This window comes from Panthera leo, chromosome D1, assembly GCF_018350215.1.
Source record: "Panthera leo isolate Ple1 chromosome D1, P.leo_Ple1_pat1.1, whole genome shotgun sequence".
Lineage (NCBI taxonomy): Eukaryota > Metazoa > Chordata > Mammalia > Carnivora > Felidae > Panthera > Panthera leo.
In genome coordinates, this window is record NC_056688.1 from 20,985,005 (window position 1) to 21,001,891 (window position 16,887).

The 16,887-nt window shown below is 39.0% G+C and overlaps 2 protein-coding genes across 2 annotated transcripts; one reads left to right on the plus strand and one right to left on the minus strand.

The window, feature by feature from the left end:
• Positions 1-565: 565 nt before the first annotated feature.
• Positions 566-1,604, plus strand: LOC122200628 (olfactory receptor 10G9). The gene has a single exon (XM_042906335.1). It carries the CDS (start codon positions 566-568, stop codon positions 1,484-1,486), a length of 921 nt encoding a protein of 306 aa, XP_042762269.1. The 3' UTR covers positions 1,487-1,604.
• A 14,353-nt stretch (positions 1,605-15,957) lies between these two features.
• Positions 15,958-16,887, minus strand: LOC122200817 (olfactory receptor 10G9-like). Its single transcript, XM_042906579.1, has one exon. It carries the CDS (start codon positions 16,885-16,887, stop codon positions 15,958-15,960), a length of 930 nt encoding a protein of 309 aa, XP_042762513.1.

Genomic DNA, 16,887 nt, shown 5'->3' on the forward strand with positions numbered 1-16,887 from the left:
TGGCCAGGTGGTTAGGACTGGAGGTTGGACTCTAAGGCTGAGAGTAATGATCCCTGCTAATGGGCAGCAGGAAAGACAGAGACCTCAGTCCTAAATGTGCAAGGAACAGAATTCTGCCAACAACTTCCATAAGCTTGGAAGCGGATCCCAAGCCTCTCATGAGATTCCAGACTCAGCTGACATCTCGATTTCAACCTTGAGCAGAACACCCCACTCACCTGACTAAAACACTGTAAGAATGGACATTTGCATTGTTTTGTGCTACTAAATGTGTGGTCATTTATGATACATAAATAGAGATTGATACAATGGGTTTCTCTGACTTTCTACTGCATACATCTGTGTGCACCTTCCTTTGTGTGCGTGTGGGGGGGGAGAGAGGATGATGATGGATCATTCTATCATTTTTACCAAATAAGTTTTGTAACAGGCAAAGTTGAGGTTAACTTTAGGATGATCTACTATGGATGATGCAGTTGCCACATGAAAATGGGTTTTCAGTTTTCAGTGAAATGCTGGGTGCTCTCTCTCTCTTCTTTAGGGAGAGGTGCCAAAGGCGTGGAAAATGAGAAACATGAGCGTAGTGACAACGTTCATCCTCATGGGTCTTCCCCATGCACCAGCACTGGACATCCCCCTCTTCGGAATCTTCTTGGTGACTTACGTACTCACTGTGGTGGGGAACTTCCTCATCCTGCTGGTGATCACGGTGGATTCCCACCTCCACACTCCCATGTACTATTTCCTGGCCAACTTGTCCTTCATCGACATGTGGTTCTCCACCGTCACGGTGCCCAAAATGCTGATGCCCTTGGTCTCCCCGGGAGGCGGGGCCATCTCCTTTCACAGCTGTGTGGCCCAGCTCTACTCCTTTCACTTCCTGGGGAGCACCGAGTGTTTCCTCTACACAGTCATGTCCTACGACCGCTACCTGGCCATCAGTCGGCCGCTCAGGTATGCCAGCCTGATGGGTGGGAGAGCGTGTGCCCTCCTGGCCACCACCACGTGGCTCAGCGGCTCTCTGCACTCTGCCGTCCAGACCACACTGACCTTCCGCTTGCCCTACTGTGGGCCCAGCCAGATCCAGCATTATTTCTGTGACGGACCACCCATCCTCAGACTGGCCCGTGCAGACACGTCCATGAATGAGATGGTGATCTTTGTCAACATCGGGGTAGTGGCTTCAGGCTGCTTTCTCCTGATAGTGCTGTCCTATGTGTCCATCGTCTGTTCCATCCTGAAGATCCGCACCTCCGAGGGGAGATGCAGAGCCTTTCAGACCTGTACCTCCCACTGCATTGTGGTCCTTTGTTTCTTTGTTCCCTGTGTTTTTGTTTACCTGAGGCCAGGCTCCAAGGATGCTGTGGACGGGATTGTGGCAGTTTTCTACACTGTGCTGACTCCCCTTCTAAACCCTGTGGTGTACACCCTGAGGAACAAGGAAGTGAAGAAAGCTCTATTGAAGCTTAAAGACAAAGTAACGTAGTCAGAGAAAATAAACACTGGAAAGTAGATATGCCTGTTGAAAAAAGCAGTGGCAAAATTTAGTCATCACCATGAAATTTATTACATGTGTAGCTCAGTGTTAAATGTTGTCCAAAACCATCTACTCAGCAATATTTGTTTCATGGATTTGTCTGAGGAATTTTCAAAAATCACAATTAAATTTTTGTTTGTGATGAACTTGCTTAAATTTTGATCTATCAATGCATGTCTCTGTAAAAGGTTTATCTTTTTTTTTTCCATTTCATTGAGATACAATCCATATACCATTGTTTTAGCCTTCTTAAAAAAAGTTAAGTATTCTGGTTGGATGTTGGACACACAGGGTTGCGTTAGGTCACATGCCTAAGTCTATAATATGCTTTTTTTTTTTTTTTTTTTGCTGAAGTCTTATGTACACAACAATTTACAATCCTGGGCATACCATTCAAGGACAGCAACAAATATCAGCATCACTTACTCATGGTTGCAAGGGCGCAACGGACTGCTTTCTCAGTCTTGTTAGTGGCTGTGTGTGTGTGTGTGTGTGTGTGGTGTGAGGGTGTCCCAGTGTGACCACCCCTCTTCCTGGTACATCACAACCGTGCTAACCATGCCCATACTACAAGAGTTCTAAGCTCAGAGCAGCTCATTATCTCCCTAGGCGGGTCTGCCAGGACAGGCTGTGGTGCTGACGTGCTCTTCTCAGTGACTGCGAACAGTCTTCACCTTGTGAGAGCCCTGCAGTTTCCCTGGTTGGGTGAGGCAGATGAGGATGAAGTTGAGGGCAGAAACCAGTCGTCTCCGTCACATACTCTGACCTTGAATTCCCGTGCTACCTGACCAGATAGTATTGGATAGCAGATAGATCGAACCATTTGATGCTGGATTCTTTTACTACAGCTGGTGGCTGCTGGTCATCTGCCCAGGTAGCTGCCTCCCCTACCATCCCAGGGTCTTGGAAAGTTAGCTGCACCAAACTACAAACTGCTTTAGGACAGGAGCACCCCACACTGCAGGCTGGGGCCAGTGATGTTTCCCGTGTAAAAGGTAGAAAAGTGAAAATGTATTTAAGGAACGTGTCATCATGGGGTTTCAACATATTTCTTTTCCAAATCAGGAAAAAAGTCTAGTGAGGACAAAACACTGTAAAAATACTTAAAGTTGAGCTACATAGTTCATACCTGTGGGCTTCCACATATAATGGATGAAATGCTGTATTTGCATCCAAACAAAAACAAATATTGGCTCACATGAGTTTGGAAATAATTTTATGCTGTGTACCTCAATTTTCTATCTCAAAAAAAAAAAAAAAAGACTCTTTCTCGGGGAACCTGGGTGGCTCAGTTGGTTAAGCGTCTGACTCTTGATTTCAGCTCAGGTCATAATCTCATGGTTCATGAGTTGAGCATGAGCACAGAGTTGAGCTCTGTGCTGATAATGTGGAGGCTGTTTGGGATTCTCTCTCCCTCTCTCTCTCTGAGCCTTCCCATGGGTGCTCTCTTTCTCTTTCTCTAAAATAAAATTAACATAATAATAATAAAGACTTAAAAATACTGTTATGAGGATTAAATGAGATTAAATAGAAGTGGCTTGAGTGACACTGATTCATAATAAATTCTTTTTTTAAGTGCTTATTTATTTATTTTGAAAGAGGGTGGGGGAAGGGAATTGAGAGAGAGAAAGAGAGAGAGAGAGAGAGCGGGAATCCCAAGCAGGCTCCATGCTGTCAGCACAGAGGCTGATGTGGGCTCAATCTCATGAACCGTGAGATCATGACCTGAGCCAAAATCAAGAGTGGGACACTTAGCCAACTGAGCCACCCAGGTACTCCTGATTCATTACAAAATCTTAACTAAAGTCCTCAAATTCAATCCTGGGGCCACCAGTCAGATAGCCTGATTCTCAGAATTATTCTCTACACAAATTGTTTTCATGATTCCCAGCCACTGAAATAGTATTTTTGAAGACGCATGAATGTTGCTTTTTTTAAATCACCTTAAATTATACATAATAAATTACTGTAGCTAATTGTGGACAATTTAATCATTCTGATTAATTAACTATTTTGATAAATGTGGTACTCCTATGTTTACTATTTTCAAGGAATTTAACTGTAGGAAAATACTTAAAGGGTTAAAATTATAATAAATGAAAAAATATATATAATAAATGAAATTATTCTAGAATAATTCAGAGGCAGAAATAGTAAACAATATTGAGCTTGGGATATACTAGATACTTCATAAATTAATAATTTAATTTATTAAATGAACTCTATTGATGTGGGAAACAAAGGCAGAAATTGCAGATAAAATTAAATTTCTGTATAACCTGCAGCCCATTGACAAATACTTGAGGCAGACAGAGTAAAACATTTCTCCAGAACTCCCTACTGTCTTGATACTAATTTTTTGCTAGAGGGACAAACAGCCTTAGCTTGACAATATCTGGGCCTCCAGGATCCTGTGAGCCTTCTTTAGCGTATGCAAATCTCACTGGAAACTTCCCCTGGACTTTACTTCCCCCAACTCCATAGTATATAACCAGTGTCTCCTGATGGTCCCTGGGCAGCTCTTTCTGACCACGGGTCCTGTCCCTGTGCTTTAATAAAATCACCTTTTTGCACCAAAGACATCTTTAAGAATTCCTTCTTGGCAATTGGCTCCGGACCCCACGAACCCCACTGTCACCCCAAAATATTCTCAGCATCTGTGAGATAGGTTCCGTTATTACATACATTGAGAAAATGAAGAAGGTTAAATTACTTGGTAAAATTCACACACTAGTAAGGAATATGGTGAAGGCATATGGTTTAATTTCAGACTATCTGGCACTAATTTCAGACTATCTGTTAAATTCTACTATACATTATGATCGCTAATTTCAGGAACTTTCCATTTTGTGAGGAGCAGAGCAATGTCAATGAACATCAATAATTACTGGAATAACAAAACAGATTTTTGAATAGTTATGTACCTTTTCTATATCCAATGTAGGATTTTTTAAGAAGCTACATTTTCCCTCATAGACTATGAAAAGTGTATTATCTACCCTACCTCCACCTAACTGAGGTTGTAAGTGCTTCATCGCTTGGTATCATTCCATCTGTTTATTTACATATTCCACATTAAGCTGTGGATTCCTCTAGGAAAAATACTGTCATAGCTCTGTAGTAATCTGTTGACATAAATCTTGGTCTGTTTTCTTTAGCATGTTCTCCCTGCTACAGACCTGTTCTATTTCCAAATATTTACTTTTTGAGGGACCCAGCTTCTGATCTACACTCATAATATTAGACATCGTCCCTAAACAGATGCGTTCTTTCCCTCCATGCAGTCCTACCTTCTTTGTTCAAGTCCCTGATAACTTTAGTTCATTTGATCTTTCCATTTGGAGTTAAAGCTACTACATCAAACTTTGCATGTCCAAACCAAAACTTTTTTTTTTTTGCCTCTTCTTCAACATTTGTCTCTCTGTGGTATGATTGGCAACATAAAAGCTACCCCGAAACTCGAAGGTTTTCCCATAGTCTCTACTCATATATTTATTCATGAAATTGAAAAAGGGGTAAGAGAAGAAATGGAGAAAGATGATGGAGGAAAGAGGGCATGAGAAAGCTCTAAAAAATAAAAAATGTTGGATAATTTTAATATTCAATGATGAATCCTTTACATTATCAAATAATAATTGGGACAACCTTATTTTGTAAATATTTCATTGTTTTGTGATTATGCCCCAAGAGCTATTAGGACTGTTTTTAAAAGGGGGGAAATGAAAAAAAGAATAAAATACTGGAAAATTGGTGTTTGTGTTCCACATAACGAATGATGAAATCTGAGCAAATTTCTCATCACATTGAGCCACATTCTGATGTATCCTCTTAGGTTTTTCTTCAAAATAGCAGCTCTGCAGTATTGAACTTGTGTATTGAGGCTCGTTCTTAGTGATGCCATTGCACTGCTAACCTGAATTTTTAAAATGTTGTTTGGTAATAGCATGATGTGTCTGGTTGATTCCTCGAAGCTATATTTTCTGAGTTTACTGGTAGTTGAACATGGTCTCTATTATAGAAGTAATAGCTCAGTTGGAAGAAGTAAATAACTAATACAGAAAGAATCTTGCTCAAATCTGGAATAAACAGGGTGACTTTTTAATCAATCAATCAATTAATTTTGAGAGAGAGAGAGAGGGAGAAAAGCACGAGTGGGGGAGGGGCAGAGAGAGAGAGGCTCCACGCTGTCAGTGTGGAACCCGATGTGGGGCTCGAACTCATGAAACACAAGATTTTGACCTGAGCAGAAGTCAGATGCTTAACCAACTGAGCCAGCCGGGTGCCCCAGGTGACTTTTTAAAATTATTCCAATGCTGGGGGCGCCTGGGTGGCGCAGTCGGTTAAGCGTCCGACTTCAGCCAGGTCACGATCTCGCGGTCCGTGAGTTCGAGCCCCGCGTCAGGCTCCGGGCTGATGGCTCGGAGCCTGGAGCCTGTTTCCGATTCTGTGTCTCCCTCTCTCTCTGCCCCTCCCCCGTTCATGCTCTGTCTCTCTCTGTCCCAAAAATAAATAAAAAACGTTGGAAAAAAAATTTTTCTTTAAATTATTCCAATGCTGATACTTGTTCATTCAGTCATGCTTTTTCAAATAATTAATCAATGCCATAAGTCCTTCGACAATTTAAGTGACTTCTATATTTAAAGCACAGGGAATACAGTGTTAAGACAGAATCTGTGCTCCAGAACTCCAGAGTCCAATGGGAAACACATAAGTAAACAAATGAATCTTACAGTGTCCTCAAGTATATATGAGGTGCTACAGTAAACTACATGCATCTAACACAGATCAGGTAGTAGATTGAATTACCAGGTGAAAATAAAGAAAATTACGTGTACAGGTAACAAAAGCTTGCTTCAACCACACAACTCATAATAATTACTACATACAATGTATGAATAATACAAGCTTTCTATTCCTTCCTCTCTCTCAAATAGTCCTTTCAGGATAATTTATTATTGTGTTGTATAATTTTAAGTTACTTATGGTTCTAGTAGTGGTAAAAACTTTCCATTTCTTAATGTCTCCAAATATCATTATTTCACACTCATTCTTTTTTTTTCAATATATGAAATTTATTGTCAAATTGGTTTCCATACAACACCCAGTGCTCATCCCAAAAGGTGCCCTCCTCAATACCCATCACCCACCCTTCCCTCCCTCCCACCCCCCATCAACCCTCAGTTTGTTCTCAGTTTTATGCTTTGGCTCTCTCCCACTCTAACCTCTTTTTTTCCCTTCCCCTCCCCCATGAGTTTCTGTTAAGTTTCTCAGGATCCACATAAGAGTAAAAACATATGGTATCTGTCTCTGTCTGTATGACTTATTTCACTTAGCATAACACTCTCCAGTTCCATCCACGTTGCTACAAAGGGCCATATTTCATTCTTTCTCATTGCCACGTAGTACTCCATTGTGTATATAAACCACAATTTCTTTATCCATTCATCAGTTGATGGACATTTAGGCTCTTTCCATAATTTGGCTATTGTTGAGAGTGCTGCTATAAACATTGGGGTACAAGTGCCCCTATGCGTCAGCACTCCTGCATCCCTTGGGTAAATTCCTAGCAGTGCTATTGCTGGGTCATAGGGTAGGTCTGTTTTTAATTTTTTGAGGAACCTCCACACTATTTTCCAGAGTGGCTGCACCAATTTGCATTCCCACCAACAGTGCAAAAGGGTTCCCGTTTCTCCACATCCTCTCCAGCATCCGTAGTCTCCTGATTTGTTCATTTTGGCCACTCTGACTAGCGTGAGGTGATATCTGAGTGTGGTTTTGATTTGTATTTCCCTGATGAGGAGCAACGTTGAGCATCTTTTCATGTGCCTGTTGGCCATCCGGATGTCTTCTTTAGAGAAGTGTCTATTCATGTTTTCTGCCCATTTCTTCACTGGGTTATTTGTTTTTCGGGTGTGGAGTCTAGTATTTCACACTCATTCTTGATAATTGCTTAGCATTCAATTATGTTTATTTTTTATTGAAATACAGTTGATACACAATGTTGTATTGGTTTCAGGTGTACAACCTAGTGATTCTGCACGTTTACACATTATTGTCTGCTCACCATAAGTGTAGCTACCATCTACCATCACACAGGCTATTACAATATCACACTCACTATATTTCCTATGTTGCACCTTTCATCCCCTGACTTCCTCATTCCATCCCTGGAAGCCCTCACCTCCCATTCCCCTTCATCAACTTTACCCACCCCCTAGCCCCTCTGGCAACTATCAGTTTGTTCTCTGTATTTATTAGCATATAATTCTTGATTGTTACCTCCTCACGCTCTTCACAGCCACTTCCTTGCAATCTTGGCACTTTATTTCAATATTTGTTGATTTGTATCATTGCTGAGGCTCAGTCAGCTGTTAAAATATTATTTCATTGAAGAATAACTTACTAATAGCAATTTTCACAAGAAATATATTTTGAAGCTCTTTTGCCAAGTTCATAAGAATTTGGGATTTTTAATATTTTCCTGTTAAATTGACTCTTTTATCTTTATAAAATGCCCTTCATACTCAGCTACAAAATGAATGAAATCTTGTATTTGTGACAACATGGATGGACCTAGAGGGTATTATGCTAAGTGATACAGGTCAGACAGAGAAAGACAAACAACATGCGATTTCACTTATGTGTGAAATCTAAAAAACAAAACAAACAGCACAAACCAACAAGCAAACAGTAAAACAGAAAGACTCTACCAATAGCAAACAGGCTCAAATAGAGAACAAGCTGGTGGTGTCAGAGTGGGGGGCGGGCAGCTGGGGAGTGCGGGGATGAGCAAAGTAGGTGAAGGGGATAAAGAAGTAAAAACTTCCAGTTATAAAATAGTAAGTCATGGGGATTAGAAGTAGAGCATATGCATAATTTTGTATAGTGACAGATGGTGACTCAACTTACCCTGGTGAGCATTTCCTATTGCAGATCATTGCCAAATCACTTATAACTAATATTGTATGTCAACTACATTTAATAAAAATTTTAAAAAATATCCTTTTTTTCCTACTCTGTTGCTTTCCATTTTTTAATTTCCATTTTTTGTATTTAATGCAGTTTCTTATGAACTAGATATGATTAAGAATTTTAAGGCTGTCTGTGACATTTTTATTTTATTTGCCGTGGTTACTGTTTCTGTAATTACTGATATAGTTAGGTTTAAGTCGAACATTTTGCTACTTGTTTTCAGTTCATACCTTAAATTCTTTTTTCTTTATTCCTGTACTTTTTCTGTCTTCCTTTGTATAAATCAAAGTATTTAATGTATTAATCAAGTTTTTTCATTATTTTATTTGCTTTTTTGTTATTTAAGTATTTTCTTTTTCTATTATCTTTTTATGATATTTAATATAATATTTAATTTTATAATTTACTTAAATTAGCACTTTTACCACATCCTATATAGCCCAAGTCCCTTACAGTCATTTGATTCCATGTAGCATCTTATATACTTTTATATTTTGTCCTATATTTTATTTCTAAATATATTATAGGCCTTACATGACATTATTATTGGTGCTTTATTAATTAATTGATTTGTATTATTATGGTGCTTTAAATAGTCAACAGTGTTTTATATTTACTTATATTTTCCCTTTCCAGTGTTTTTTATTCCTTCTTATACTTTGATCTGGGATCATTTTTTTTTTTTAATTTTTTTTAACGTTTATTTATTTTTGAGACAGAGAGAGACAGAGCATGAATGCGGGAGGGTCAGAGAGAGAGAGGGAGACACAGAATCTGAAACAGGCTCCAGGCTCTGCACTGTCAGCACAGAGCCCGACGTGGGGCTTGAACCCACGGACGTGAGATCATGACCTGGGCCAAAGTCGGACGCTCAACCGACTGAGCCACCCAGGCGCCCCGATCTGGGATCATTTTATTCAATTTTGGATCTTTCTTTAGTAATTTTTATAGTGCACAGTTATATTTTATGCAGTTCATACTCCTTACAGAGGGAGCTTAAGTCTGGCAGCTACTTTGTCATGGCTGTGTAGAAATAATGGTTCCTCTTTTTTGTTTTTAATTTGTAATTTAACTTTTCTCCTTGCCTGCTTTGGAAAAAAAAATGATATAAAGGTATAATTTGCGTATGTCAAATGTATCCATTTTAGGCACCCGGTTTGATGTTTTAACAAATGTTGGTTACTTCCACAATCAAGATAAAAAACCTTCCCATCACCACAGTGGAATACCTGTGTCCTTTCTGTTGTTCCAACCTGAGACCAATTGATTTGCTTTCTCTCACTACAGGTTAGATCTGTTTTTTTGAGTTTCCTACAATGTAATCATATAGTACATACACTTTTGTGACCGGCTTCTTCCGCTCATCCTTCTTTTCCTCACTCATTGGTGTGTTTGTGCCTATTAATAATTCATTCCTTGCTGAATGGTAGTCTATTGTGTAAATATGTCACAATTTATCACCTATTGTTTAACATTTGTATTGCTTCCAGTTTGGGCATATTATTTATAAAAATGCTATATAGATTCATTTTCAAGTATTTGTGTGGACATAAGTTTTCAATTCTCTTGAGTAAACATCAGATTGTGGAATTGCTAAGTAAAAAGGCAAGTCAAATTACAAGTGGATGTTTAATACCTTAAGAAACTGATTGTTCTGCAAACTGATTATATCATTTTATATATCCACTAGCATTTCTGATATTTGACATTGTCAGGTTTTTAAAAAATTTATCCATTTGATTAAGTGTGGTAGTATCTTATTATGGTTTAATTTAGATATCACTGCTGATTAATAATGTTGAGTACTTTTTCATCTTTCTATTGGCCACTCACGTATTTCATTTGCAAAGTGTGTGGCTGAATCTTATGCCTGTTTCTCATTGGGTTATTTGTTTTTGCTAATTGATTTGTGAGATATCTTTACACATTTTGGATATAAATTTTTTCTTTGACATATGCATTACTAATATGCATATCAGTGTGTATCTTGCCTACTCATGCCCTTTTAATATCATCTGGAGAACATAGTTTTTATTTAATTTTAATAAATCTAATTTTTATTTACTTTTATGGTGCATGCTTTTATGTCTCTTCTAAGTAATTTATAAGTGCTTCATATTCACAAAGGTTTTCTCATGATTTTTACCCTACAAATGTAATAGTTGTAGCATTTACATTAAAGCTAATAATCCAATTTAAGATAACTGTTGTATATACAGGAAAGTAGTAGTCAAAGGTCAGTATTTATTGATGGGTAGATAGCATCATTTGTTGAAAGCACTACTTTATCCCTTTTTAAGTGTTTTGGCAGATTTGATTTGAGATCATCTGAGTGATGCTAATTTAGCCATTCTGACAGATGTAAGGTTGTATCTCATCATGATTTTGATTTTGATTTCCCTTATAGTGAGTGATGTTGAGTATCACAAGAAACTACAGGTGTTGGTGAGGATGCAGAGAAAGGAGAATGTCTTGCACTGTTGATGGGAATGCAAACTGGTGCGGCCACTCTGAAGAACAGTATGGAGGTTCCTCAAAAAAACTAAAATTAGAACCACCCTATGACCCAGCAATTGCACTACTAGGAATTTATCTGAAGGATACAAAAATACAGATTTGAAGGGGCACATGCACTCCAATGTTTATAGCAGCATTATCAACAATAGCCAAACTATGGAAAGAGCCTAAATGTCCATCAAATGATGAATGGAAAAGGAGATGTGGTGTATATACATATATATATATATATATGTATATACACACACACACACACACACACACACACAATGGAATATTACTGGACTATTACTCAGCCATCAAAAAAGAATGAATGGAATCTTGCCATTTGCAACAATGTGGATGGATCTGGAATGTATCATAATAAGCAAAATAAATCAATCAGAGAAAGATAGATACTATATGATTTTGCTCATATGTGAAATTTAAGAAACAAAACAGATGAACATGTGGGAAAGGTGGGGGGAAAAGAAAAGAGGGAAATAAACCACAAGAGACTCTTAATGATAGAGAACAAACTGGGGGTTGGTTGGAGGGAGGTGGGTGGGAGATGGGCTAGATGAATGATGGGTATTAAGGAGGGCACTTGATGTGATGAGCGCTGGGTGTTGTACGTAAGTGATGAATCACTGAATTCTACTCCTGAAATCAATATTGCATTGTATATTAACTACCTAGAATTTAAATTAAAAAGTGTTTAAAAAAATCAACTGAGTGATATGTATGGGTCTGGAGTCCTTTTCTTCTCCGTTGATTTGCATGTCAATACTTATGCCAATTGTGCACACTCTAGATTACTATGATTTACAATGCTTATCACTATACCTTTAAACACACAGGTTGTATGTTTCTGTGGCTACTATGTGCACTATGTGCCTACTATGTGCACCTTCATCCCACAAACCTTCCAGCTCCCCCTTCATGATTCAAATTACAGCTTTGGACTTCATTTCTTTCTAATCTCCTTCAAATATGCTCTTGGTGCGATGTAAATGTAATTTCCATAGCGGAATAGTTCAATAGCATTTGGGAACTGGAAGAACACAGTTTGGCCCTTTATCCTCTGGTATCTCCCAGGACCATGCCATCAAGAAGCAGCTGCTCTTGTAAGTACTATCTCCAGTTCTCTTTAAATTTACAATCTCTATAAAGGTCTTTGGGTATTATTGTGTGAGATAACTCTGTAAGCTTCAACAACAGATTTGTACAGATCTCCCAGGCTAACTTTCTTGGGTTTGCTTTGGAAAAGTAAGAAAGGTGGAGGTTACCCTTTCCTGATCTGGCCCCTCCTTATGTTGCCCATTGAATGGGAGGCGGTTCCTTCTCCACGTATAGGGAATGGATGTTTAAGGCCAGCACAAACCACAGAATGTAGTGAACAACCTTCTACTTACTTAACCTTGTAGGCTTTACCTTCAACTACACTGTCAACCAGATACTTTTACCTGAAACTTCGTCAGGTACTTAACCCAAATACTTCCAAAATTAGACTTTTTCATTCTACCCTCAGAACGCACTTTTATTACTTCCTCTACTGTGTTATGTCACAACTTCCAAAGCATCCTAACTTCTCCATCGACTTGACCTCCTCACGCAATTAGTTACCATTTGCCATCCACCGCACCACTCTCGATTCCTGCTGCTTCTGCCTGACCTGGGTTGTCATGAATGTGTTTTTCTTTCTTTTCTGAGATACAGTTGAAAAGCCTCTTTAGTTGATCCTTCTCCCCTAAAGCCTGCCTTCCTGCAAACTATCTTCCATGTTGCTACTAATTATAATCTCTAAGTGTAAATGCTATCACATTACTGTTACATCTGTTGTATTTCAATACCTTTCCAAAATTTGCAAAATGAAAATTCCTTTTTCCTAGGTTGTGTATGAGTTCCTCTAAATGACTTTGTCTAAATTTTCTGACGCCTCTTCTTATGCCCCTATGCTTCTTTTAGTTTATTATTTTTTAAAGTTTATTTATTTATTTATTTTGAGAGAGAGCAAGGGAGGGGCATAGAGAGAGAGGGAGAGAGAGAGAATCCTAAGCAGGCTCCACACCATCAGCACAGGGCCCAATGGGAGGCTTGAACTCACAAACTGTGAGATCATTACCTCAGTCGAAACCAAGAGTTGGACGCTTAACCAACTGACCCACCCAGACACCTCCCGCCCCCCCACCCATGATTCTCTTATATTGGGACTATAAGCTCCTTGAAAAGGAGATCTGTGTCTATCTAATCTTGGTGCTCGTGGAACATAGCACACAATTGCCACTTAACACATATTTATATATTGAATGGATAAGTAGGTAGATTCAAGCAGGAAAGAGAAAAAAGAACATAAAAAAGTTTTTTTTTAATTTGTTTTACCCAACCCTCTAACCATTAAACTACTAACATTTGGTAACTTTATTCAGTGGTCAATTTTTATATTAGCTAAAATTCCTCACATGAGACATCCTTACAGTCTTGGAACTGTTCAGTATCTTTACTGTGGTCGTAGACACTCAAAACTACTCAGGTGTTATAATTGTATGCTATTAGCACACATCTACTCACACACACAGACACACGTACAAATGAAACTGGGAAAATGCGAATGAGATCTGTGGATTAAATCAATGTCAGTATCTGGTTGTGATACTATGCTGTAGTTTTACACATTGTTGCCATTGGGGGAAACTGAGCAAAGTTATACAACAGATCTCTTCATATTATTTCATACAACTTATGTGATTCTACAATTATTTCAATAACAATTTCAGCTAAAAAATGATGCTGATATTTATCTTATAAATCATTAAAAATTTAAATCACTTTCAACATGCTTGTGTTTACTACACATTATAGAATTTTAAATCTTTCGGGGCGCCTGGGTGGCTCAGTCGGTTAAGCGGCTGACTTCGGCTCAGGTCATGATCTCACGGTCCGTGAGTTCAAGCCCCGCGTCGGGCTTTGTGCTGACAGCTCAGAGCCTGGAGCCTGTTTCAGATTCTGTGTCTCCCTCTCTCTCTGCCCCTCCCCTGTTCATGCTCTGTCTCTCTCTGTCTCAAAAATAAATAAACGTTAAAAAAATTTTTAAAAAATAAAAAAAAAAGGAATTTTAAATCTTTTGTCATATTTCCAAGTGAAAACTATTAATGGGTCTTTCCTTAAACACCCATTATATTTAGTACACTGTTCCCTGGATGATACTACACTTGTTTTTCTCTCTCACTGGATGATGACCTTCATCAATACAGACACACATAATGCTCAGTAAATGTCCTATAACATTTGTGCTATTGTGAGTTAAGTAAAATAGTAAGACATTATAAGAAACTGGAAAGCATCCAAGTGAACCCAGTGGCTAAGGAATTTTGATCTAACTCGTCGTCAGTTTTCTCCTTTGCAAATTTAGTAGGGCTGTAGAATAGGCCATATCAGTCTGGTTTATTGGAATAAACACTAGTAATTAACCTCTTGCATTGGTTTATACAGGTCATGTCTTTATAGATAGTATGGTTTTCTTCTCATCATAGATGTGGAGCTTATTTAGAACCAGATATACAAATGAGCACAGATGGGTTGTCTTGCTAAAGCGTCTCTGGAAGACAGGTGCCCCAAGTCTGAGGAGTCTCAGAAGTGATCCCTAGTTCTAACAGCTGCCGATCAGTTTTCTCTTCTTCCCTTCTTGGTATGCCAGGCAGTGTTGGCATTAACAGGATTCATGTGACATTTGAATGAAGGATTTATTTTCTGAAAAATTGATTTATGCTATCAATTGAGGTGTATATTTGAATGACTGCTTTCAAGTTTCATGGCTCAAGTCTTAGCTCCCAGATGGTGTCCAAAGTCCATTTTACACTTTAAGTCAAACAAATGTGAACTAAAGACAATATAATTACATGGGAAGTACCACCTAGGGTCTGCTTTTAAAATTGTGAGGTACTCTCAATATTCTTTGGTAGCATCCTTGTGTCTCTAAGATTATTTTCTTATTTTTCACATATTTGTTATCTGTCCCTTGTTTACTCACAGAAATAATTTTAAGATTGCTAAAAATAGAAGCTTTGCATTTAAGAGAAAAGACAGTAACTCCGTAAATACAGAACAAAAATCTAAGTAGTTGTATCCATGACCGATTCAGTACAAATAGTGCATGGATTGCGTAAGTAGACAAATATTTACTTTAAAAAATCACTCAAAGTGAAAAAATTAAAGAGTTATACAGTTTTAGTTAACTCATAAATATAAATAAAGCCATTATTAAGAATTAAGTATTTTTGGTGTGATCTTTTGTAATGTAAAAATTTCATCATATATGTACTATATTAATGAATTGGAAATATTATATGTGATTATTTTTCAATATAAAGGTTTAAAAATGGAAAAAAGGGATCTTTAGTAAGCTTTGATTTAAATTGCACAAAATAAAATGTAAGTGAATTATCCTGGAGAACAATTCTGGAAAATATTTGTACAGGGGATGGAAGTAAACTACTTTTCTGACAATCTACTTTGTAGAACATAAAAGAGAAGAATAGGCAATCATCCTTCCTGCCAGATTATCATCATTAAATGGCTGTTTATACTGGGATTCTGGCAAATAATGTAGAAAGAAATATTAAACTGCATTAAATTTTAATTAAAAAATTAAGATCGAATAATTGAAATAGTCCTTACAAGTGTAATGTTCATGTTGGTGGTTTAATTTAATTCTAAATAAATAAAAAAGGGGGCACCTGGGGCACCAGTTAAGCGACGGACTCTTCATTGGGCTCAGGTCACGATCTCACTGTTCGGGCTCTGCACTGACAGTATGAAGCTTGCTTGGGATTCTCTCTCTCCCTCTCTGCTCCTCTCCTGCGTGCATGCTCTCTCTCTCTCTCTTTCAAAATAAATACATAAATATTAAAAAATAAATAAAAAAGGAGCCAGTCATATGTGGCCTTTCTTCATTATTCGGTGAATACTGACTTACTTCTCACCTTGAACAGAGCTTTCTTCACTTCCTTGTTCCTCAGGGTGTACACCACAGGGTTTAGAAGGGGAGTCAGCACAGTGTAGAAAACTGCCACAATCCCGTCCACAGCATCCTTGGAGCCTGGCCTCAGGTAAACAAAAACACAGGGAACAAAGAAACAAAGGACCACAATGCAGTGGGAGGTACAGGTCTGAAAGGCTCTGCATCTCCCCTCGGAGGTGCGGATCTTCAGGATGGAACAGACGATGGACACATAGGACAGCACTATCAAGAGAAAGCAGCTCAAGGCCACTACTCCGATGTTGACAAAGATCACCATCTCGTTCGTGGACGTGTCTGCACGGGCCAGTCTGAGGATAGGAGGTGCGTCACAGAAATAATGCTGGATCTGGCTGGGCCCACAGTAGGGCAAGCGGAAGGTCAGTGTGGTCTGGACGGCAGAGTGCAGAGAGCCGCTGAGCCACGTGGCGGTGGCCAGGAGGGCACACGCTCTCCCACGCATCAGGCTGGCATACCTGAGCGGCTGACTGATGGCCAGGTAGCGGTCGTAGGACATGACTGTGTAGAGGAAACACTCGGTGCTCCCCAGGAAGTGAAAGGAGTAGAGCTGGGCCACACAGCTGTGAAAGGAGATGGCCCCGCCTCCCGGGGAGACCAAGGGCATCAGCATTTTGGGCACCGTGACGGTGGAGAACCACATGTCGATGAAGGACAAGTTGGCCAGGAAATAGTACATGGGAGTGTGGAGGTGGGAATCCACCGTGATCACCAGCAGGATGAGGAGGTTCCCCATCACAGTGAGTACATAAATCACCAAGAAGATTCCGAAGAGGGGGATGTCCAGTGCTGGTGCATGGGGAAGACCCGTGAGGATGAACGTTGTCACTACGCTCATGTTTCTCAT

Bases quoted from the DNA above. Each gene is read 5' to 3' on its own strand.
- LOC122200628 (XM_042906335.1), top strand. From the start codon at position 566: ATGAGAAACATGAGCGTAGTGACAACGTTCATCCTCATGGGTCTTCCC.
- LOC122200817 (XM_042906579.1), bottom strand. From the start codon at position 16,887: ATGAGAAACATGAGCGTAGTGACAACGTTCATCCTCACGGGTCTTCCC.